The sequence below is a fragment of the Esox lucius genome, chromosome 23 (genome assembly GCF_011004845.1).
Source record: "Esox lucius isolate fEsoLuc1 chromosome 23, fEsoLuc1.pri, whole genome shotgun sequence".
Taxonomy (NCBI): Eukaryota; Metazoa; Chordata; class Actinopteri; order Esociformes; family Esocidae; genus Esox; species Esox lucius.
The window spans coordinates 14,453,586-14,472,036 of NC_047591.1; the positions used below are offsets into that span (position 1 = coordinate 14,453,586).

The 18,451-nt window shown below is 38.9% G+C and overlaps 1 protein-coding gene across 2 annotated transcripts in view; it reads left to right on the top strand.

Annotated features, from left to right (window-relative positions):
* Positions 1-3,898: 3,898 nt before the first annotated feature.
* arid2 (AT rich interactive domain 2 (ARID, RFX-like)) overlaps positions 3,899-18,451 on the top strand; it is a 30,668-nt gene continuing 16,115 nt past the window's right edge. For both annotated transcript variants that reach the window (XM_010892634.4, XM_010892636.4), the window contains exons 1-6: positions 3,899-4,386; positions 4,508-4,601; positions 5,446-5,543; positions 14,560-14,693; positions 17,496-17,714; positions 18,335-18,402. In XM_010892634.4, the coding sequence (XP_010890936.2) occupies positions 4,295-4,386; positions 4,508-4,601; positions 5,446-5,543; positions 14,560-14,693; positions 17,496-17,714; positions 18,335-18,402 (705 nt within the window). In that variant the 5' untranslated portion in view covers positions 3,899-4,294. The remainder of the gene's footprint in view (positions 4,387-4,507; positions 4,602-5,445; positions 5,544-14,559; positions 14,694-17,495; positions 17,715-18,334; positions 18,403-18,451) is intronic.

The window sequence follows — 18,451 nt, forward strand, 5'->3', positions numbered from 1 at the left end:
ATATATATTTATGATGTATTTATGATGTTTTTTATAACTGGTAATTTTCCTGGTCTTTCGAATTAATTTGTTTTGCTTTAGTCTCAGTTGATGTAATGGTTCGATCCTTATTAGTCAAATTACTTACATTGTACATAATCAGAATAATACCTCCATTTATTACACCTAGAACAACACATTGGAAGCAAGACCTCCACAAGGAGGAGCTATTTTCCAAGGTATGGGTTTACAGACACAAATAAAATTGTAGTTGAGATCCAGGAAATGTCAAGGACCTACAAGACAGAAGGACGTTATGTGCAATTAGAGCCCTGCTGAGATCTTTTGTCTTGCTGTGCAAATGCGTTGGCCATTGCCCCATTTATGCCATATGCTATAAAAGGCCTGTCAGACCTAATGAACACCAAAATGTGACATAACTGACTATACATGCATCTCATTGATGCATGGACCATAGAGAAGGTTAGAGGATATATCCATTTATATTTTTCCAGATTTGGAGTTTGTGAAAGCATTAATATTTTCAGGAACATATCTGCCATTTTAATTTACTCACCTGGGTGGGACAGCAAAAGATAAGTAGTGACAGCTTAGGGTGTAAAAACTACATGACTGCATGACCAAGTCAACCAGTTCAGTTGGAAGGATCAGCCAATGAGGATGAGTCCCACTCACTTGACTACGATAAAATGACAGACACTTTCAATGTTGATGACCATGCAAAAACTGCCTTTTCAGAATCAGAATGGCCTTTATCCCTAAGTACATTTCATTGGTGTAAAGATTCTGCTAGTGGAAGACAACATAAGGACAGAATACACTTAATCATTTATATACAATAAGTGGTGAGCAAATGAAAATATGGAGAGATGATGAGGTGAAAGTATATCCTATACATTCATTTACAGTTGATGTACTGTAATGTACTAATTTAAAGTTTGATTTATTAGATGTAGGGAGATGATCAGAGTTTTGGGAGTAGTGTAGAGCACCTGTTTGATTCCAAGTTAATTTGGAGGTGGTTTTATTCTCAAGCATCATGCATAAAGCCTAACAGCATTGATGGCTGACCAATGCTGGTTTATTTTTCTTGTGAAATCCAATGAAACACTAAGCCATATGTTTCTATGCAGCTTCATAGCTGCTTCTTCAGAGCCTATTGGAATGTTTAAATTAACTGTGATTTGTATCAATTTTAAACGTTATAATACGTTTACTTGGTCTTATAATAAAAATAGATACTATTGAACCTGACCTTAGATTGATAGACCACTATATCAAACGCTAGTAGAAGAAACATTTTACATTTCAATTTTTGAACAGATGCTTTCTCCCAGAGCGACTTACAAGTGCATACATTTAATCTTTTTCATACTGGTCCCCTAACTAAGCAACACAATAATAGTTCAGTTGTACCTTAAACGAATCACGCAATGCTGTGGCTTCAGTGAATACAAATAATAATACTGTATGTAAGGTGATTAAGCAACTTAATTCATGAAAAAGAGTCATGAAAAAGGAAGACATTCCAATACCAGTTTAGAAATTTGGAACATGGAGAAGAAAAAATCTGAACGACATTTTGCAAATATAACACCATGGCCCATGTCCCAAATGAATACTACGATTACAGTCCACTTCTGCAATAGCTTTGACTTGTTATGGCCCATTCAGAAGAATGGCAACTTGTCCGCTATTTAAGTTAACAAATATAAATACAACCATTGAAAAAGAATAGCCACAGAGGCAATGCTTTTTGTAATCCCCAGTACCAATACAAAAATCTTAGAAAATACAGAATTACCACGGTTTTAATGAGGTTGGGTGCCAGTTACACACAATATGTATTGTTTGCCTAGCCCTGGATTTAAGTTGTAGCACTGTCGCCAATTCTCCATATGATACTGTTTTGTATTTTTAATGAACAGAAATTTTAACAAATGTACATTGAACGTGAATGAATATATTTGACGATGTGGTTAAAAAACGTGCTTAATTTATTTAGTCACAAAAAAAAAATGGGGGGGGGTGTTAGCAGATTGCAAACTTATTTTAGCGTATATGATGATTTCATTGGTCAAATACAAATAATTTATGAATAATTGCTTCTGCCAGTACAGCTTCAGTTTTCAAAATAGAATCTTATACTTATACAAAAAATACCTAATTTGTAATGTACCCTAAAACGTATCTGGCCACCCAAGCGGCTTGATTTATTTGCAAAACATTAAAATGTGACGTTTTATTTTGCTATTCTATTACCCCGCGAAATGTTGGGAATTTAGTTTGCTATCCTAGAACGTACAAGCTAGCTAGAAAATTCTGAGCTTTTGGTTGAACTTCGTTACTGTGCGATAGCTAGCCAACGTTAGGTAGCTAGTGTCTGGTGAGTAGCTAGCTACTTAGTAAGTGAGTCGAAATTTGGATTTGAATTATTATGATTAACTAACAGTTACACGAATTGAATTAGGTAATCGTCAGGGTTTAGAAACGGAGTCCAGTAATTCATTTGTTGTTGCGTTTATCACTACTGCAGCTCGTTAAATGACAGCATTTAAAACCAAAGTGCTTCAGTCAGAATTGGTACAGATAACCCTATATTACTAGTTAGCGGACCGACCAGGTAGCCACAGTAACACCATAATAAGCTATTCCAATAATAAACCTATTCGGTTATCTGGAGAAGACTGTAAGTTTACCAGCAGGACTATCTTCGGTCAAAAATATACGCAGGCTAGTTAGCTAATGAGTAACGTTACAGCAAAGCCGCTATGTTAGCTAGCAACCACCGTTCAACTACTATTGATGTAGCTGCGGTTAGTCAGAATCGAATACCCGTGCGTGGCCCGGATTTGGCTTCAGCACTTGTCTCGCTGATTGCCGCTATTTAGTTAGCTGAATCGTGTATATCCAGTGGCTGTATCCATAGACTTTCTGCTCCACCAGCTACTGTCAGCTCCACAAAATGGGGTCTATTAACGTTTGTCTCCGCCATTTTGTGACAGACTTTTCACTGAGCACAGGGGTACGTGTAATGGTTGAATGTAGTAACCTCGTCAAGTAGATATCCGTTTGGCAGTTACAAAAAAGGGATCATGAACAATTTCCATTCATCCCAGAAGACACAAGTCATTTCCGAGTGCTAAGCTATCCAACGTTGGCGATGACCGGGTAGCAGGTTGTTCTCAGCCAAGGGCTGCATAGTACATACTAAAATGTATCACCAGAAAGCTCTCTATTATATAGGGAAAATATGGCATTATCATTTGGTAGAAAGTGGAATTGCCATCCAATTTCAGGTGATTTCGTAATTAAGAGAAATTATTATGAAACACCATTTTATGTTTTGTAAATGTACCGAATATAAACATTAGAGCAACTGAATCACTCACTGCAGTTTTATTATAAACACCTGTGGTGTATGATACTTTTATTGGCTTTGAGATAATGAATATCACAAACAATTAATTTCTGGATGAAATAAGCAAAGACCTCAAGAGAAAGCAGGCCCCTTACTGGATTTTAATGAATATTAACCCATTACTTTATAAATAATTGCATGTCTGTTACATCTAATATTGATTGGCATGATCATTTTTTACATAATATTGATCTAAATAATAGCGTAGTTTGATAATAGGAATATCACGCCTATAATAACGTGTTTTTAAACTTCTATTTTTAATTGTTGTCAAATTGACAGATTACAATTGGTATAATTTATTTACACCCCCTCCCCCACAAACATTAATATTGTTCTGTTTGAACAAGTCTGGTATGTTTCAGATGAGCCCTAAAAAAGAAAACACTGTCTATTGTTCCAATAAACCGCTTTGGACAGTGCAATACCGTTGTTTCTAATAGAGGGCGCTGCGTGGCAGTACGAGCTCGCGGCCTCAGATCTTTTTGTCTGAGAACTGGATCCCGCTGCCGCTCTACAGTGTGTGCGATTGCTTGGAGCTGCGTCCGTAACACACTGTCAAACCACTCCAAACGAACACATTTGCTACCAAAACTATTCATTTAGTATCTGTTACAATGGCATTTTTAGTTTGCCGCTGAACTCGTTCGTTATTTTGATTGTTTATTAGAACTTACTGAATCGGCTTGGTTTTTGTGTATAGCTGTGCATCAGGCTTTATTAGCGAGCTGGCGCTCTTCTTGCTATTAGCTATTTCTTTAACTTTTTTAAACACTCAGCTTCGCGAATGACTGAGCGCCGGCGGAGTATGGGATCCTTGGTGTCTTAGGAAGCGAGTGAGTGGGGTTTTAACCGTTTTTACATGCAAAAACAATGGCAAATTCGACGGGAAAAAATTTACTAGATCAGCGAAGGAAAGGACTGGCTTTCCTAGACGAGCTGCGGCAATTTCACCAAAGCAGAGGGTGAGAATGTGGCGTCTTTATTTCTTTGAATATACATTTAAACATTAATTACGTATAACTATAGGTGCCTACACATTATTATTCATAATATTCTCAATTTATTTATTGTTTTTCTCTTCAGATCGCCGTTCAAGAAGATTCCTATCGTGGGTGGGAAAGAGCTGGATCTTAATGCTCTCTATATCAGAGTCATTTCGTTAGGTGGATTTGCTAAGGTGAGTTGAACTAAAAGTGCCTTTTCGCACCCACAATTTCCAGTGAAGACTTCAGAGAACCGCTAGAAAACTCAATTTCGGCATTCAAAATAGTTATTTCACATCAGAACATGCTGTATGAGAGAGAGGATTGCGGTCGGCCTTGTGCTAGTTTGCCATCTATGCAATGTGGTGGCTTGTGTTGTGTATGGTTTGAATTGAAAGTCCGTACGGTAGCTACACGGCTCGGAGTCTGAGTGCAGTTGGAGCAACTCAAAATTAGCGGGCACGTTTAACATCGATTATCGGCACAGAGCACGGGATAGGAAACACTATACGCCGCTGGGGATAGGTAGCATTTTCTGTAGCTAGATTTTTACGATACTTTTGGGGAAGCTATTCGCATTAGCCATCTTTGGCTCCATGGCTGAAGACAAAATGTAGGCCTCATACAGGCCTATTTATTGAATGGTGCAAATAGGTGAAAAATGTCCAAAATAAAGACTGCTTGCAATAATTAATTATTTGCTAACGTTAGTAGCATTGTGTTGAAGCGGGTCATAGTTGTCTTGTTCTTTGGTATCACATACGGTTGCACGCTTGGCTTGCCAGAAAAGTAATGTTAGCCAGATTGCTAACACTAGCTAGTAAGCCAACCAGTTCAAACTGTACTGTGGCTAGCTGTGTTGTTGCTTGCGGTGATAACTAGATGGCAAACAGAATGAAATATCGTAACATCACTTTACTTTGCTAATATGCCAGAATTAAGAAGTCGTGTTTATGTGATGAGAGAATCAGATGGTTTATAACTTAACTAATTATGCATATATTGTTTAATTAAGAAAGAAATCCATTTGCTTTCCAGGTTTCTGACAAGAATCAGTGGTCTGAGCTGGGTGAAGATTTTAACTTTCCAAGGAGTTGTTCAAACGCTGCATTTGTTTTAAAACAGTACTACCTTCGGTAAGTGGCATGGTCTTGCATTAGCTGCTACACTCTGACAGCATGTGGCAAATGTTTACAAGTTGTGGGAGGCTGCAAGCAGGAAAGGACCGTACAACAATCCAGCATTGCTGACCGTTTTCAAGAGGTTGATAAGCTCGTGTTGAACAGAGAAAATAAAAACACTAAGCAGGATCCTACACCGGTTAGCATGTTCACCCGTTGTAACCGTAAATATTGACAGAATATAGTTTTGTTATCGTCACAGAGCCAATGCAGATCAATATTATATTTGAATAGTAGGACGGCTGCCGAAGAGTTTGTCATTCGTCTTTAGATTTAAACTATTAGTAAGAACTTTTAATGGTTTTAGTTTTTTGTGGTCCTGATGGCTGATCATTGAAGTCACTTGCTATCTTTAAATAAACTAGTTGTTGCCTGCTGCTTTATCGGAGATTAAAATTGAGCCCCATTAAAATGTTGGGTCTTGGTGTTTCCATGAGCAACAATCTTCCTTTAATGCTGTTATTGTATGTTCTGAAAGGTCTAAGTAAAAAAAAAAAAAAAAAAAATCATATATTGTCTACAAACTAAGTATAGATTTTGAAAAACGTTTTTATGGCCAAATACACCTGTTCTGTATTTGTAGCAAGTGCAAAATAAACCTTTTCATACACTCTAAAAACTCAACTTATGTGTATAGTTATGCTGTACCAGGAGTAGTACAGTATCCTGAAAGATCTCTGGCTTTATATTTTTTGACCTTTTTGGAATTATTTAGGCGTATATGAACCTTTCTCAAGGATACTTCATATTTACGAAGTCTCCAACATATTGATATGAGACATGTTTCCTGAGCTTAGAGGGTGAACTAAAGGGGCAGAATCAACTTGAGCTGCTACTATGCCTTGAGTAGACGTTACCCTCAACACCTTGGCCCTTTCTGTAGATGTTGTAAGTGTAGCTTTAACCCAGCCCTAAGTGTGGACTGTGGAGCTTTTCTGTTCAAGTCTCCTTTTCCCTCCAAAATGTTACTGTCATTGCCATCGACTTTTAGACGTGTGGAACACATTCAATGCTCTAAATGGCTTTTCATAACACTTGTAGAAGTGTCTAATTGGACATACAACAGATATTTTCTGACATTAGATGGGGACAGATTAAGTCAAGTACTGAAGCAGTCTTTGCCATTATGATGCAATCAGTAGACGTTACCCTCAACACCTTTTGCCGTTGTTGTGGATTATGTAAATGCAGCTGGTACCAGCGTTGAGCCTGTGGACTTGGGAGCTACTTCTCTGAAGTATTTTTCCCTCCAAAATATTACCGTCATTACCGCCTGCTTTTGAAGGGTTTACTCCCATTCCACACTGAACTACTAGATGTCTTTATGCTTATGCTCTGTCAGTTAGTTCATCTGGCGTATCTTTTCATTGGTCCTGTTGCTTAAGTATTCTTAGTTTTGGGTATGGTGGAAGTAGCAGTAAGCCATGAGTAGGGGACTGAATTCAGCTGCACAATGCTGTTTGTCTTAGAGAATTAACATTTCAAATTGATCACAGCCACGTCCCAATAATAGCCTTCTTGACATTAAAATGTGATCGCACAATGTTTTATTAGTGGGATTTAAGTTAACAATCATGTTGGTCTATGTCAAACATTGAAACACTTGCTTTCGTGTGTGTGTGTGTTCATACCTCCCTTACGCATTTCCACAATCACAGTAATGCCTAATGACGGTTGTTTTCTTTTTCTTCTTGAGTTGTCTGTGGATTCTACATAGGCCTGGGCTCTACAGGCAGATCCATAATAGGTCAAGCACTGTATTCTTGTTTCCAAACTGGTGTTGATTTTCGCAGCATTGTTTTTTGAATTATTCTATTCTTGTTATCAGATGAACAATAGAAACACTTCTTAACCTTTAAGTTTTTCATCAAAGTATTTAAATGTTGACCCGACCTCTCTTGCTAATGAATTGTTCTTTTGTATTGAGGAGTGGTGGATGCTCTCACTGAGTATGTTTGTGATGGGTGCAGTCATTCTAGCCCAGCTGCTACACACCTGATTCTACTTACCAAAAAGCCCTAAACTATCTTCAACCACGAAACAGGTGTGTGGCAGCTTGGCTGTAACAAAAGTTTGCTCCCAGAGTAACTATTTCTTTTACATTATAATTTGTATTGTCGTATGCTCTAGCTTACTGATGAGATTGCTAAATGTTAACCACATTTCCCTGAAATGGCCTGATACACAATGTTTTGTCGTTGTTGTGGTGTCCAGATTTGTAATCTATTCTTCTAAATGTTTTCATGGAAAAAACTGCACAGGCCTAACTCTTTTTAAAACTGCATTTGACCTGAACATCTAAAACATGGAGGGGGTTTACCCCATGATACAGAGCCATCGCGTAGTATCACATGGTAGTTTTACAACGGAATGGTCAAACATACTTTATTTTTTTTATTTTTTACACTAAGCTTTAATTTGATGTTTGTTCCATGCTTCTGTTTCTTCCATCTAAAACAAGTCTCCAGGTTAAGAGAGCCTGCTACTTTCAGTGAGGATTGCTTAGACTAATTTATCTTAAAGGTGCCGCTCATTAACATCCTACTCATATGGACAAGGACAGTACAGTCAAAGTTTGTATTGGATGAATAGTTTGTTTGCTTGAGTTTTCTTTTACCGATTAAATTAATGGTGAAATGGGCAAGGAATTTGGCAATTACAATATTTTAACCCAAGAACCTGAGGAGTAGACCCTCAACAATTGACCTTCTCTCTAACTATCATTTAAATAAATTGGTGCTGAAAGGTTTTTGTCACGAAAATATGGCACTAAAACCTTAACTCAACATGAGTTTCTGAAGTGGTTGCTTTCCTTTGTGTCCTTTTACCTGCAATGGTCTAAAAACCTAAGCAACAAGGGGAAAGCAGAAATGTCTGTTTCCTGAGTTCAGGTGCTATAGATGATTGCCATTTCTTTAGACTGAGACGCTGCTTGTGTAGTCTGTACCCAACATTATTATTAGCACTCTGGTGCCAATAACAAAATAAGAGCTACAGCTGCCTTCTTGTGTTTTTATGCTTATGTCATGCAATCAGCTTGTCTCATTAACACAGATTTTGCCAGTAATATCAGCCGTGGCACCTAAACAAAGGTGACATGCAGCCATACTATTTAGAGATCTGGCAGTACTGCACGGTCTCCTGATAGCTGCATGTCTATCAGTAGTGTTTCAGTGATTTACACAGAACCCAATGTGGAGTGGGAAACCTCAAATAAACAAATTGCTTGTTGCTAATGGATCACCTGTAGCCTAAGCTGTGTTCATCAGTCTTTTTTTTTTAAAATTTCTTAGAGGTGAGCTTGCATTCTTAACCAGTATTGTATATTCTGTAGGTCATTTAGGCAAACATGATGATGATGATGCTATAGAATGTACAAGTTGCTCCCCTTATGAAGTCTGAACTGGCAGTAACAGATTTAATAACCGCAACTCTCACTACTCTCTGATTTTGCTAAACTGTATGTATTATGTGACAGGTAATTACGTTTTGTGCAAAAAGAGAAATATTATTTTATCCAATGTGATTACATGTGAAGAGCCATGATTAATTGCTTACATTTTTTTTCTGCTTCCCCACCACTGAGTGAGACTGCGGTGTGTTCTCCCTCATCTTTCACCTATATTTCAATAGCTGGTTTATCCTCCTGCCAATCCCTTCTCTTCACTGTTTGTTAAAATTGTGTTTGTATAGTTTGTGACAACAGTAATTGCTGTGAGGTTTTGAACTCTACAAATCTCTAAAGCGAGCAAATAAATGCTCTCCCAATTCTCCCAAGAAACTAGGGCCTTTGATGCACTTAAATCAGGTGCAGGTGAGAAGTAGCAGTTTTCTTTGACTGGGGTAAGATCTCTGCACATTGCACAATGTTTTAAATGTACTTTAAAAAGTATTTTTCTTGGATCTAACGAGAGAGTTTCATGTTAATATGATAAACTAACTAGGCCTACACCTGTGGAAAAAGTACAGTATCTGGCTGGCTGACGATAAATGTAATTGAGCTACCCTTCTTTAGTGTCTAAGAATTATCTTAGGCCCTAATTGTTTCATGTTATTTAAAAATGTGATTGTTGTAGTTCGTTTTCTTCTCAGTGCTTGTTTACATTGTTAGCTTTGCTGTGACATTTAGAACAAGGCTCAAGATGCTAGATTGTCGATATCAATAGCTTGAGACACCACCTTCCGAGGCGCCACTTTTGATAGAGCCCCCCCCATTCTGTCGGAAATATCAAGTTTTTGTGAGGTGCGCAAGCATATTACTTGATTTTATTTGCGATTTACAGGCACAATTGTGTGGTACGTCTCAAACATGCAGTTGAAATTCCAACGTTATGGAAATTATTATGCAAATCAAGATGAGTTTATTTAGCTCTGTTATTCCCACTCTTCTAATATAAACAAGCCTTCACTCTCCTCCATTCTGGATAATTGTCTAGAACTGATATTTTGGTTTATTGCCTCACTCTCATTCATGTTCTGTGGTGTTACCTTCTATTTTATCACCAATAACACCGTAGTCTGGTTTGAAATAGGTTTGATAATTTTGACTTAAATCCCATAACAATACTTCCCCATTCAGGGTTCCCCATTGATTTCAGGGTTTCACTTTCAATCACCTATATTTGGTCAATGCCTGTGTTTTATTGGAATGTTTTTTATTCTCTCTTGCTTCAAACTAGTCTGAAATCTGAGAAATCTGATAAAGTTTAGTGGCTAAGGGTCCAGATGGCCAGTAGATGTTATGAGTAGTCTTGTCTAGAACACATCCATCTGTCTATATTGTCAAGAATGAGCACATTTCAAGAAAATATACTCTAAGTAGTCTGCCATCAGATAAGTACACTTTCTTCCTCTAGCTCCTATGATGCAAAGGAACTTGTACATATTCTCACTCTGGCCTCGAACCTTTCATTCAAATTCTGGGTGTAAGTTATTTATTACGATGGATTTGCGATCTATAACGTTATCATCTTTAGGATTCTTAATGTAAATGAAGAACCGCTGTTTTGTCAGAATGCTTCTAACAAAAATGTTTCTTCAGGGCAGCCAACAGTGTTTGTATGTTATGTCACTAGTAGTAGTAGTAGTAGTGGTAGTAGTAGTAGTAGTAGTGGTGGTGGTGGTAACCACCTGAATGTCAGTGATTGTACAAACTAATCGGGGAGAGTCTGTCTTTTGCTCTCGCTTGCTGCAGCACTGCTGTCCAATGCCACGTGAGAGAATGGCTATGACTGCAACTAAAGGCCCTAGATATTAACTATCCTTTAGTTGTGAAATTTTAGATAGGCTGATAGTTAATTGTATAAATGCCCTGCACAAACACTTTCTCCTCAACACAGGCGTGTGAATAGTATCTATGAGCTTGATCTATCGGTGGTCTGCAATTCATCTTTGCTATCAATAAAGTTGTTAAAAATCTTTTTTTATACTTTATGCAGATTCTCAACCAGAGGTTCCATTTTGTCATATGCACCCTGTTTGTGGTGTGTTATATTAAACATTAAGTCAACAATGTATATAAACAGTCTACTAAGGTTTAATTAAATTAATAATTATTGTGTCATGGAAAAACAGTTGGTGAGTTGAAATGTCATGAAAAAAAAAGACGTTTTGTATTCTTAGTTGTGAAATTGTATTTTTTACCAATGTGCTTTTGTTTTATGAACTGAGTGTATTACTTTATGAATTAATAGAACCATCAGTTGACAGTTCATAAATACATTTGCTTCACAAGTCCACTTCACCTGCTAGTTAGCCAGCTAGCCCACAAAATTAGTGGTCATGGATGAGTTTAAAGGAAAATCAGCAGCAACAAAAGGTAGTGGAAAAACATTTGTTCCCATATAAGCTTTGTATGGTTTCGCTAAAGATTTCCTTGAGCTGACATTAGTGAAACCTAAACTTACTCGGCCATGTAGCTAGCTACTGTTGTAACTATCTCATGAAAACAATGTAGTTGTAGCATTCACATTCTTTACATTGTGTGGCTTATGCTAAGTTGATGCTTGTGTTCCATTTGTGTTGTTGAAAAAACATGCCTCAATCTCAAACCTTAGTTAACTAGTAACTAACTTCCATGGTTTGCAAGTTCAACAAGGACATTAACTGCCTAGAAATGTAGCTACATATTTGGTCAAGTAGTATATGTTGCTCAAGTTAATGTTTGGTTTAACAACCATGCTTTATACTTTACCAAGAATAAAGCGTGGTTGCCTTAAACCAATTACAGCTGCTTTAATTATCTGTAGTTAGCAATTTTTTGCTTCTAACCGAGCAGATAAAGATAACTAGGTGGACACAACATTGTGTTGGACAAGGGCTGTTGCCCTTTCTCTTTCTGTTCAAATGAATCTCAGCACGCATTTAATTTACAGTGGAGAGTAACATTTAACTTATCAGTAGGGAATGCCAGTTAATTTACTCAAACAGATTATATTTGTGTGCTTGTCCAACAGGGGGCAGCCATTTCAAACATACAGAGGCAGACAGAATTAAGAGATTTGCTCTAATGTTCTTTCAGCTCGTTTTGATACGGACAACCTTAAATTACACCAGTTTACAAACAAACATCACCATTTGCAGTGGTAAATCTATGGCTTTAGTTCCGTGCTTTCTAATTTTCTGCTGTTTCAGACTTTACAATCGTGTAATCACTTTGGGGAAAAACAAGGAGTTATCTTTTTAAATATCACCTCAACTAAACATTGATACAATACGTATGGGCTCTTAATTATGTGGCATTCTCTTACTGTTGTGTTGTTGGAATAATGGGAGTTCTTTGCCTGGCACGTATTAAAGGGGAAGTGTAGACACGAGCAGCTGCAACAGACCTCCCGCCTCTCCTTTAGCCCTTGCCCAGACAAGCGTGTGATGACGCTGCTCAGGGCCGAGGCCTCTCCAAACAGAGGGTTGGTGTATTTATAGTCCGATGTGTCACGCCGCGGACGGGGGATTACCTTGGCCGCTGCAAACCAGCAGCAGTAGCACTGGGACTCATTCAGAAAGGGGCTCTCACTCAGTAACTCACGGCAGCGCGCGCACACACACACACAACCTGTACTTAGCCAGGACTTTCCACGCTTACACTGGTGAGGTATTTGCTCTTGATGCCACCACTGCGCGTGGATCTGCTAACAATGCGGAGATGTGTTGATCCCCACTGTTCTCTCTCTGCCACACGTGAGTGTGGGCTGAGTGCTTGTTCAACATCCTGGTCCCAAGTACAGTTTATTTTTTTTTATTTTTTTGTGCAATCAATTAAATGTTTTATGTGGATATGATTTAAATCTGCCCAGTGTTTATTGCACACCTTGGGCTGATGAACATAAGAGAACAGTTATGTTTTTTGGCTTTTTGAAGGTTAGTTTCAGTTGAAACTCCATCTGGGTTTCTGTATCCCTCCTGCTGAGCGGTTTGAGGTTTGAGTAAAGGCAATACCAGATTTTCCATAATATGGTGCTGTCTGCGATGGTGGTTACCGTCTGAGTCAAATTGGAGCTGAGTATGAAACGAAGGGTATTGACTGACTTGGTTACTATGCAGTTTTGGTGAACTAGTTTGCCTTAAGCAATAGGACACATGGGATTTAAGCCTTGTACTGTGCTTAAACTGTTCTCACTACCATTCAGATGGAGTAACATCTGTGCTTTAGCTTTTCATTTTTGGTTTGACTAAGCCTAAATATAATTAATCATAACCAATGGTCTCTATGGAAACTTCAGTTGGTTTTCATTTCATGCTTTGTGGTGTTGTCATTCATAATGTCGGCTGAAGTAGGTTGGAAAGTAATTGGTTGTGTGATCATTATCATTTGTTCCTTTCCTTAGCAGCTGAGTGGTGGAATGCTTTGTGAGAGGAGCTGAAATGGTATGCAGGGACCAGTAGTGTAACATTAGATTTGACTACAGTAGGACTTGCATTAGGCTAGAATTTCTGAGCGGTAGACTGATGCTTTACCAGTGAGTCTGGACCAGATTGTACTAGTTCTGCCTACTTTTGAGATTGCGAATATTAACCAAATTCCTCATACTGGGTGCCATAAACTCTAGTGGTATATTACAGTTGATTGACAGAGGTTCCCTGTCCAGTTTTATTATCTGCAATTTGGAGGCTTAACAGTTGATGATTAAGCCACAGTCAAAGAATGCAGGATTTAGCCTAGCTAGAGAGAATTTGAGGAGTGGTTGAAGCTGGATTATTTGCTATTGTTTTCTTTTGTGGGTGCTGGGATTCATTAAACGCAGCTACTGATGATATTACCAGCATAAAGTTGTTGGCAAGGTCATTGCACCAAGGGCTACCATGTGGCGTATTTGCCACTTCATAACATTTGGCACTTGTGTTTAAGGAAGCCCAATTGACTGAGTTAGAGCTTATTCTGTTTGAGTAGTTTGTAAAATGTGTGCGTTAAGACTTTCCTACCTTCCTTCCTTCAAATTACTTGGGCTGCTCACTCGTTTTCTATGGGGAGGTTCTGAGATAAATGTTAGATGGGAATGGACTGAGTGATCAGCCAAAACCAGTAGTTGTTTCTTTTGCTTCTGCCACTGGCTTCCATTCAAGTTCCATTCTGAGGTGCTGTGAATCCTAATGTTTTGAAAAAAGCGAGAGAGCTGGCTGCTGTACAAGATGACGTTTGCATTAACACTGAATGGTTTGTAAGGCTGTCATCAGCTTGGTGAGCGTTCCGTTCAGTGATCACGATGAGCCAAGGTATTTAATATAGGCCAGTTACAGTTAAAATCAGTTAACCACAGTTACATGTTGGGTGAACAAATGCTGATTTCCAAACTTAAAAATACTAGTAGACTTGTGTTTAGACTTAGTTATGTCTCCTTTCCGTCAGATGTAGTTTTATACCCTGTCTGCAGAGGCCATTTACAGGGCAGGTGGAAGCAGGAATGGGAGGGGGCGTGGGTCCACCCCTTCTAAAAAGGTTTTTCACATGTTCTTTATTATTTCTTTTCTACAGATATTTAGAAAAGTATGAAAAAGTCCATCACTTTGGAGAGGATGATGAAGAGGTACAGCCTGGGAACCCGAAACCATCTCTTCCAATTGGTGCAATCCCCTGCTCTTACAACTACCAGCAACACACTGTATCAGGTAATGCTGCAAAATTCACTTCAGTACATCTGCCCCAAGTAATCTTGTTCTGGGCTAGAAATGGATTATGTTTGTCAGAGAGCCTCCCGTCAATTACTCCCGTCAGTTTTATATATGTTCATCAGGTAGCCACCGGTTTAGCCAGACAGACCCGAGTTGTTTGAACTGTAGCGTTTTTGTAACTTCCTTTGACAACAGGTTCTGCCAGTCAGCAGAGTCTGATTGTACATGTAAGTATTTTGTGTTAATCCAAATCTTTTTCGGTACAGGCTGGCGTTGTGAACAAAGATTAAGCCCAGCCAAGGACTAAAAAAATCAAGATCAGTGTTGTTTTTGGCACATTAATGAGCATGTAGCATTTATTTAGCTGTAAATCTAACAATGATTCAGATTTTTCCTATATTTATTGTGGTTAATTACTTGGTGGGTGATTAATAATACTTACCTAACTTCATGTTAGTTTCCAGGCACTTTACAGAGAAATTCATTTTTACTCCTGGTCATTGTCATTCCAGGAATCAAACAAATGTCTGTATGATAAAAGCCGAGTTCAGTTTTGACTGTTTAAGAAGTAATTGTTATTGAATATATCTGTGATGTAAATCAGCCCCCTTTTTAGTAAGATCTGAAGGATTGTAATAAACTATGGATTGTAGGAGGTTTTGTAATGACTAGAATGTCCTTCTGTTCAGCGGACAACGTTGGTGTAAGATTTTCAAAGGGATTTTTTTAGATTTTTGAATGTTCAGCCTTTTGAGCACTGCCAACTTTGAATTAGAGTTGACTCTACAACTCCAGTGGAGCAATCATTGACTACCTTGAGCATTGATCTTCTTCTGTACTTAAACAGTTTTTTGTGTGAGGTCTAAGCCACACAAGTTCTTGTCTCATAGCAGGCATATTTGCTGCAACATACTGCAGTCTTGTTTGCTTTGTCTTTTTAGCCATAGGTTGTTGCTAATTACTGTACCGTTCAAAAGTTTGGGGTCACTTAAAAATGTCTGTGTTCTCCATGAAAACATACATGAAATGAATTTGAATAGGTAATATAGCTAAATTAATAGGAAATATAGTAATTGACAAGGTTAGAAATAAATATTTTTAATTGAAATAATTGTCCGTCAAACTTTGCTTTTATCAAAGAATCCTCCATTTGCAGCAATTACAGCCTTGCAGACCTTTGGCATTCTAGTTGTCAATTTGTTGAGTTAATGTGAAGTGGTTTCACCCCATGCTCCCTGAAGCACTTCCCACAGGTTGGTTTGGCTTGATGGGCACTTGCGTATTGAGCTGCTCCCACAAGAGCTCAATAGGTTTGCGTTCTGGTGACTGTGCTGGTCACTCCATTATAGACAGAATACCAGCTGACTGCTGCTTCCCTACATAGTTATTGCATAGTTTGGTGCTGTGCTTTGGGTCATTGTCCTGTTATAAGAGGAAATTGACTCCTATCAAGCCCTGTCCAAAGGCTATGGCATGGTGTTGCAAAATAGTGATAGCCTTCCTTCAAGATCCCTTTCACCTTGTACACATCTCCCACTTCACCACAACCAAAGCACCACCAGACCATCACATTGCCTCCACCATGCTTGACAGACGGCATCAAGCACTCCTCCTGAGTCTGAGATATGGCTTTTTCTTTGCAACTTTGCCTTGAAGGTTAGCATTCCGGAGACACTTCTTCACAGCTGTTGTTGAGACTGGTAATTTGCCTGTACTATTTAATGAAGCTGGCAGTTGAGGACCTGTGAGGCGTCAGTTTCTCAAACTAATGTATTTGTCCACTTGCTCAGTTGTGCACCAGTCTTTTGAAAGAAAAGCGACCCCAAACTTCTAAAAGGTAGTTTATATTGTGATTGTATATTTTGTGATGCCATTTGGCTGCTCATCTTCCAAGTGTTGCCGTTTAGTCCATCATAATTGGTGCTGCGAGCCTGTTGCTACACTCGCTTCTGCTTCTTCCAGGAGAACTTCTGATAAGATAATACAGCTGCTCGAGGTGGCTCTCTGAGTGAGGATGGTGTTCTAAGTAACAGTACTTGTGCCAGTACTACCACTGTTCAATGGTGTTTTTTAGATCTAAGAAGTAATGTATGTCCAACTTTATCAGTCTGGATTTTGGCACGCCACATTTACGCTACCTTTGTTTATCCTCGAACATTTTTTTGTGGCCAGAGCTCGGCCACCAGATGTTCTCTTAGCATCCCTCATGGCTGTTGGGATAATTGTTTGAATAATCCTGCCTTGTTATTGGCACTTCTGTCTAATCTTGTCCATGCCTGAAAGACCCCCTTTAGCAAGGGTATGGCCGAAAGGAGGTTGTCGTGTCCACAGGCAGGAAGGCTGTTTGCAACAGTGTGTTAGCATGGTGGTTTGTGATGTTGCATTATCACACTTAGCTGTGTGTTAAGTCGATCTGGTTCAGGAGTCCTGTCAGACTCGTGAAAGATGCATGGACCGGCAGCGAAGAGGGAAGGGTTGGCCATTTATATTCTATTGATTCCACTTTAATTTTCAAATAATTAAAAGGCCATGTATGCATTGCCACCCTGGTGAAGTTGTGCCAAAAAACTGAGCTTCGGGGAGTTGGACTTGTTAACCCCACCCCTGCATGAAGCATTCATTACAGTTCCCCATCTTAGAAGGTGAATTCATTATCTAGGTGTCCAAGTGTTTGAGTTTGCGGTTTAAAAAATTAATAAAAATAAAACTTTTCAAAAAAGAAATGCAGCTTTAATGTATGAAATCATTTTGCAGTTGAAATTACAGCAGATGTCTCTTTTTTTTTTTATATATCTACAGACTATCTCCGCCAAAGCTATGGGCTGTCCATGGAGTTCACTCCACCATGTGACTACAACAAACTGGTGCTTTCCCTCCTGTCGGGCTTGCCCAATGAAGTGGACTTCGCGATCAATGTTTGTACTCTCCTTTCCAATGAGAGCAAACATGCCATGCAGCTGGAGAAGGACCCGAAACTCATCACGTTGCTGTTGGCCCACGCAGGTGTCTTTGATGACTGTACGTCCACAACATCTTCCACTTTACCCATTACTTTGCACACAGTGACTGTAGATTTTCTAGCTGCCTGGCGATTGTTTACCGTGGGATCTTGGCATGTAATAGTCCCCTGCAGCTGCTTCACTGCAACCTGTGTTTATTCTGAGCTCACGCCATACCAACTGTGGCAGGGAGTCCTACAAAGTGCTACAGATTGGTCTCCGTGCCTTCTGGGATTGAAAGGGGGGAGGTCGGCCGGTTGTTGCCTTGTCATGTTCTGCTCTAGTGACTCCTTGTTGTGGATCGTGTGCGTACCCTGTGATTGTGACCATTAACACGAGGGTCCCTCTTTTGGCGATGCAACAAAAAAAGCGCCACGTCTTGGTGTGTGTTTTTTTTTGTAGGAGTCCCGATCTTTGGCTTTTTGACTGAAAGACTAAAACTTGAGAATGTCTCATTGGTAAACCTATTCATTTTGGGTGTTGAAAATGTTCTCTATCAGTTCAAAAATACAAGCTCCAGCATAGAAATGTGATCTTTGCATTTGTTTTTGATCTTGAAAGGTGTGAAATTCAGTACTTGCTGTCTTAGAATGTGAGAGTTGGAATGTGCTCTGTAACAGTGCTTATGTGACTTTTCAGCACTAGGCAGCTTCTCCTCTGTGTTTGGAATGGACTGGAAGGAGCAAACCTCCCGGGACTTTGTGAAGGTAAATGTATTAAAAGGCCTTGCTATATTTTTACCTCTTTTTAAGAATG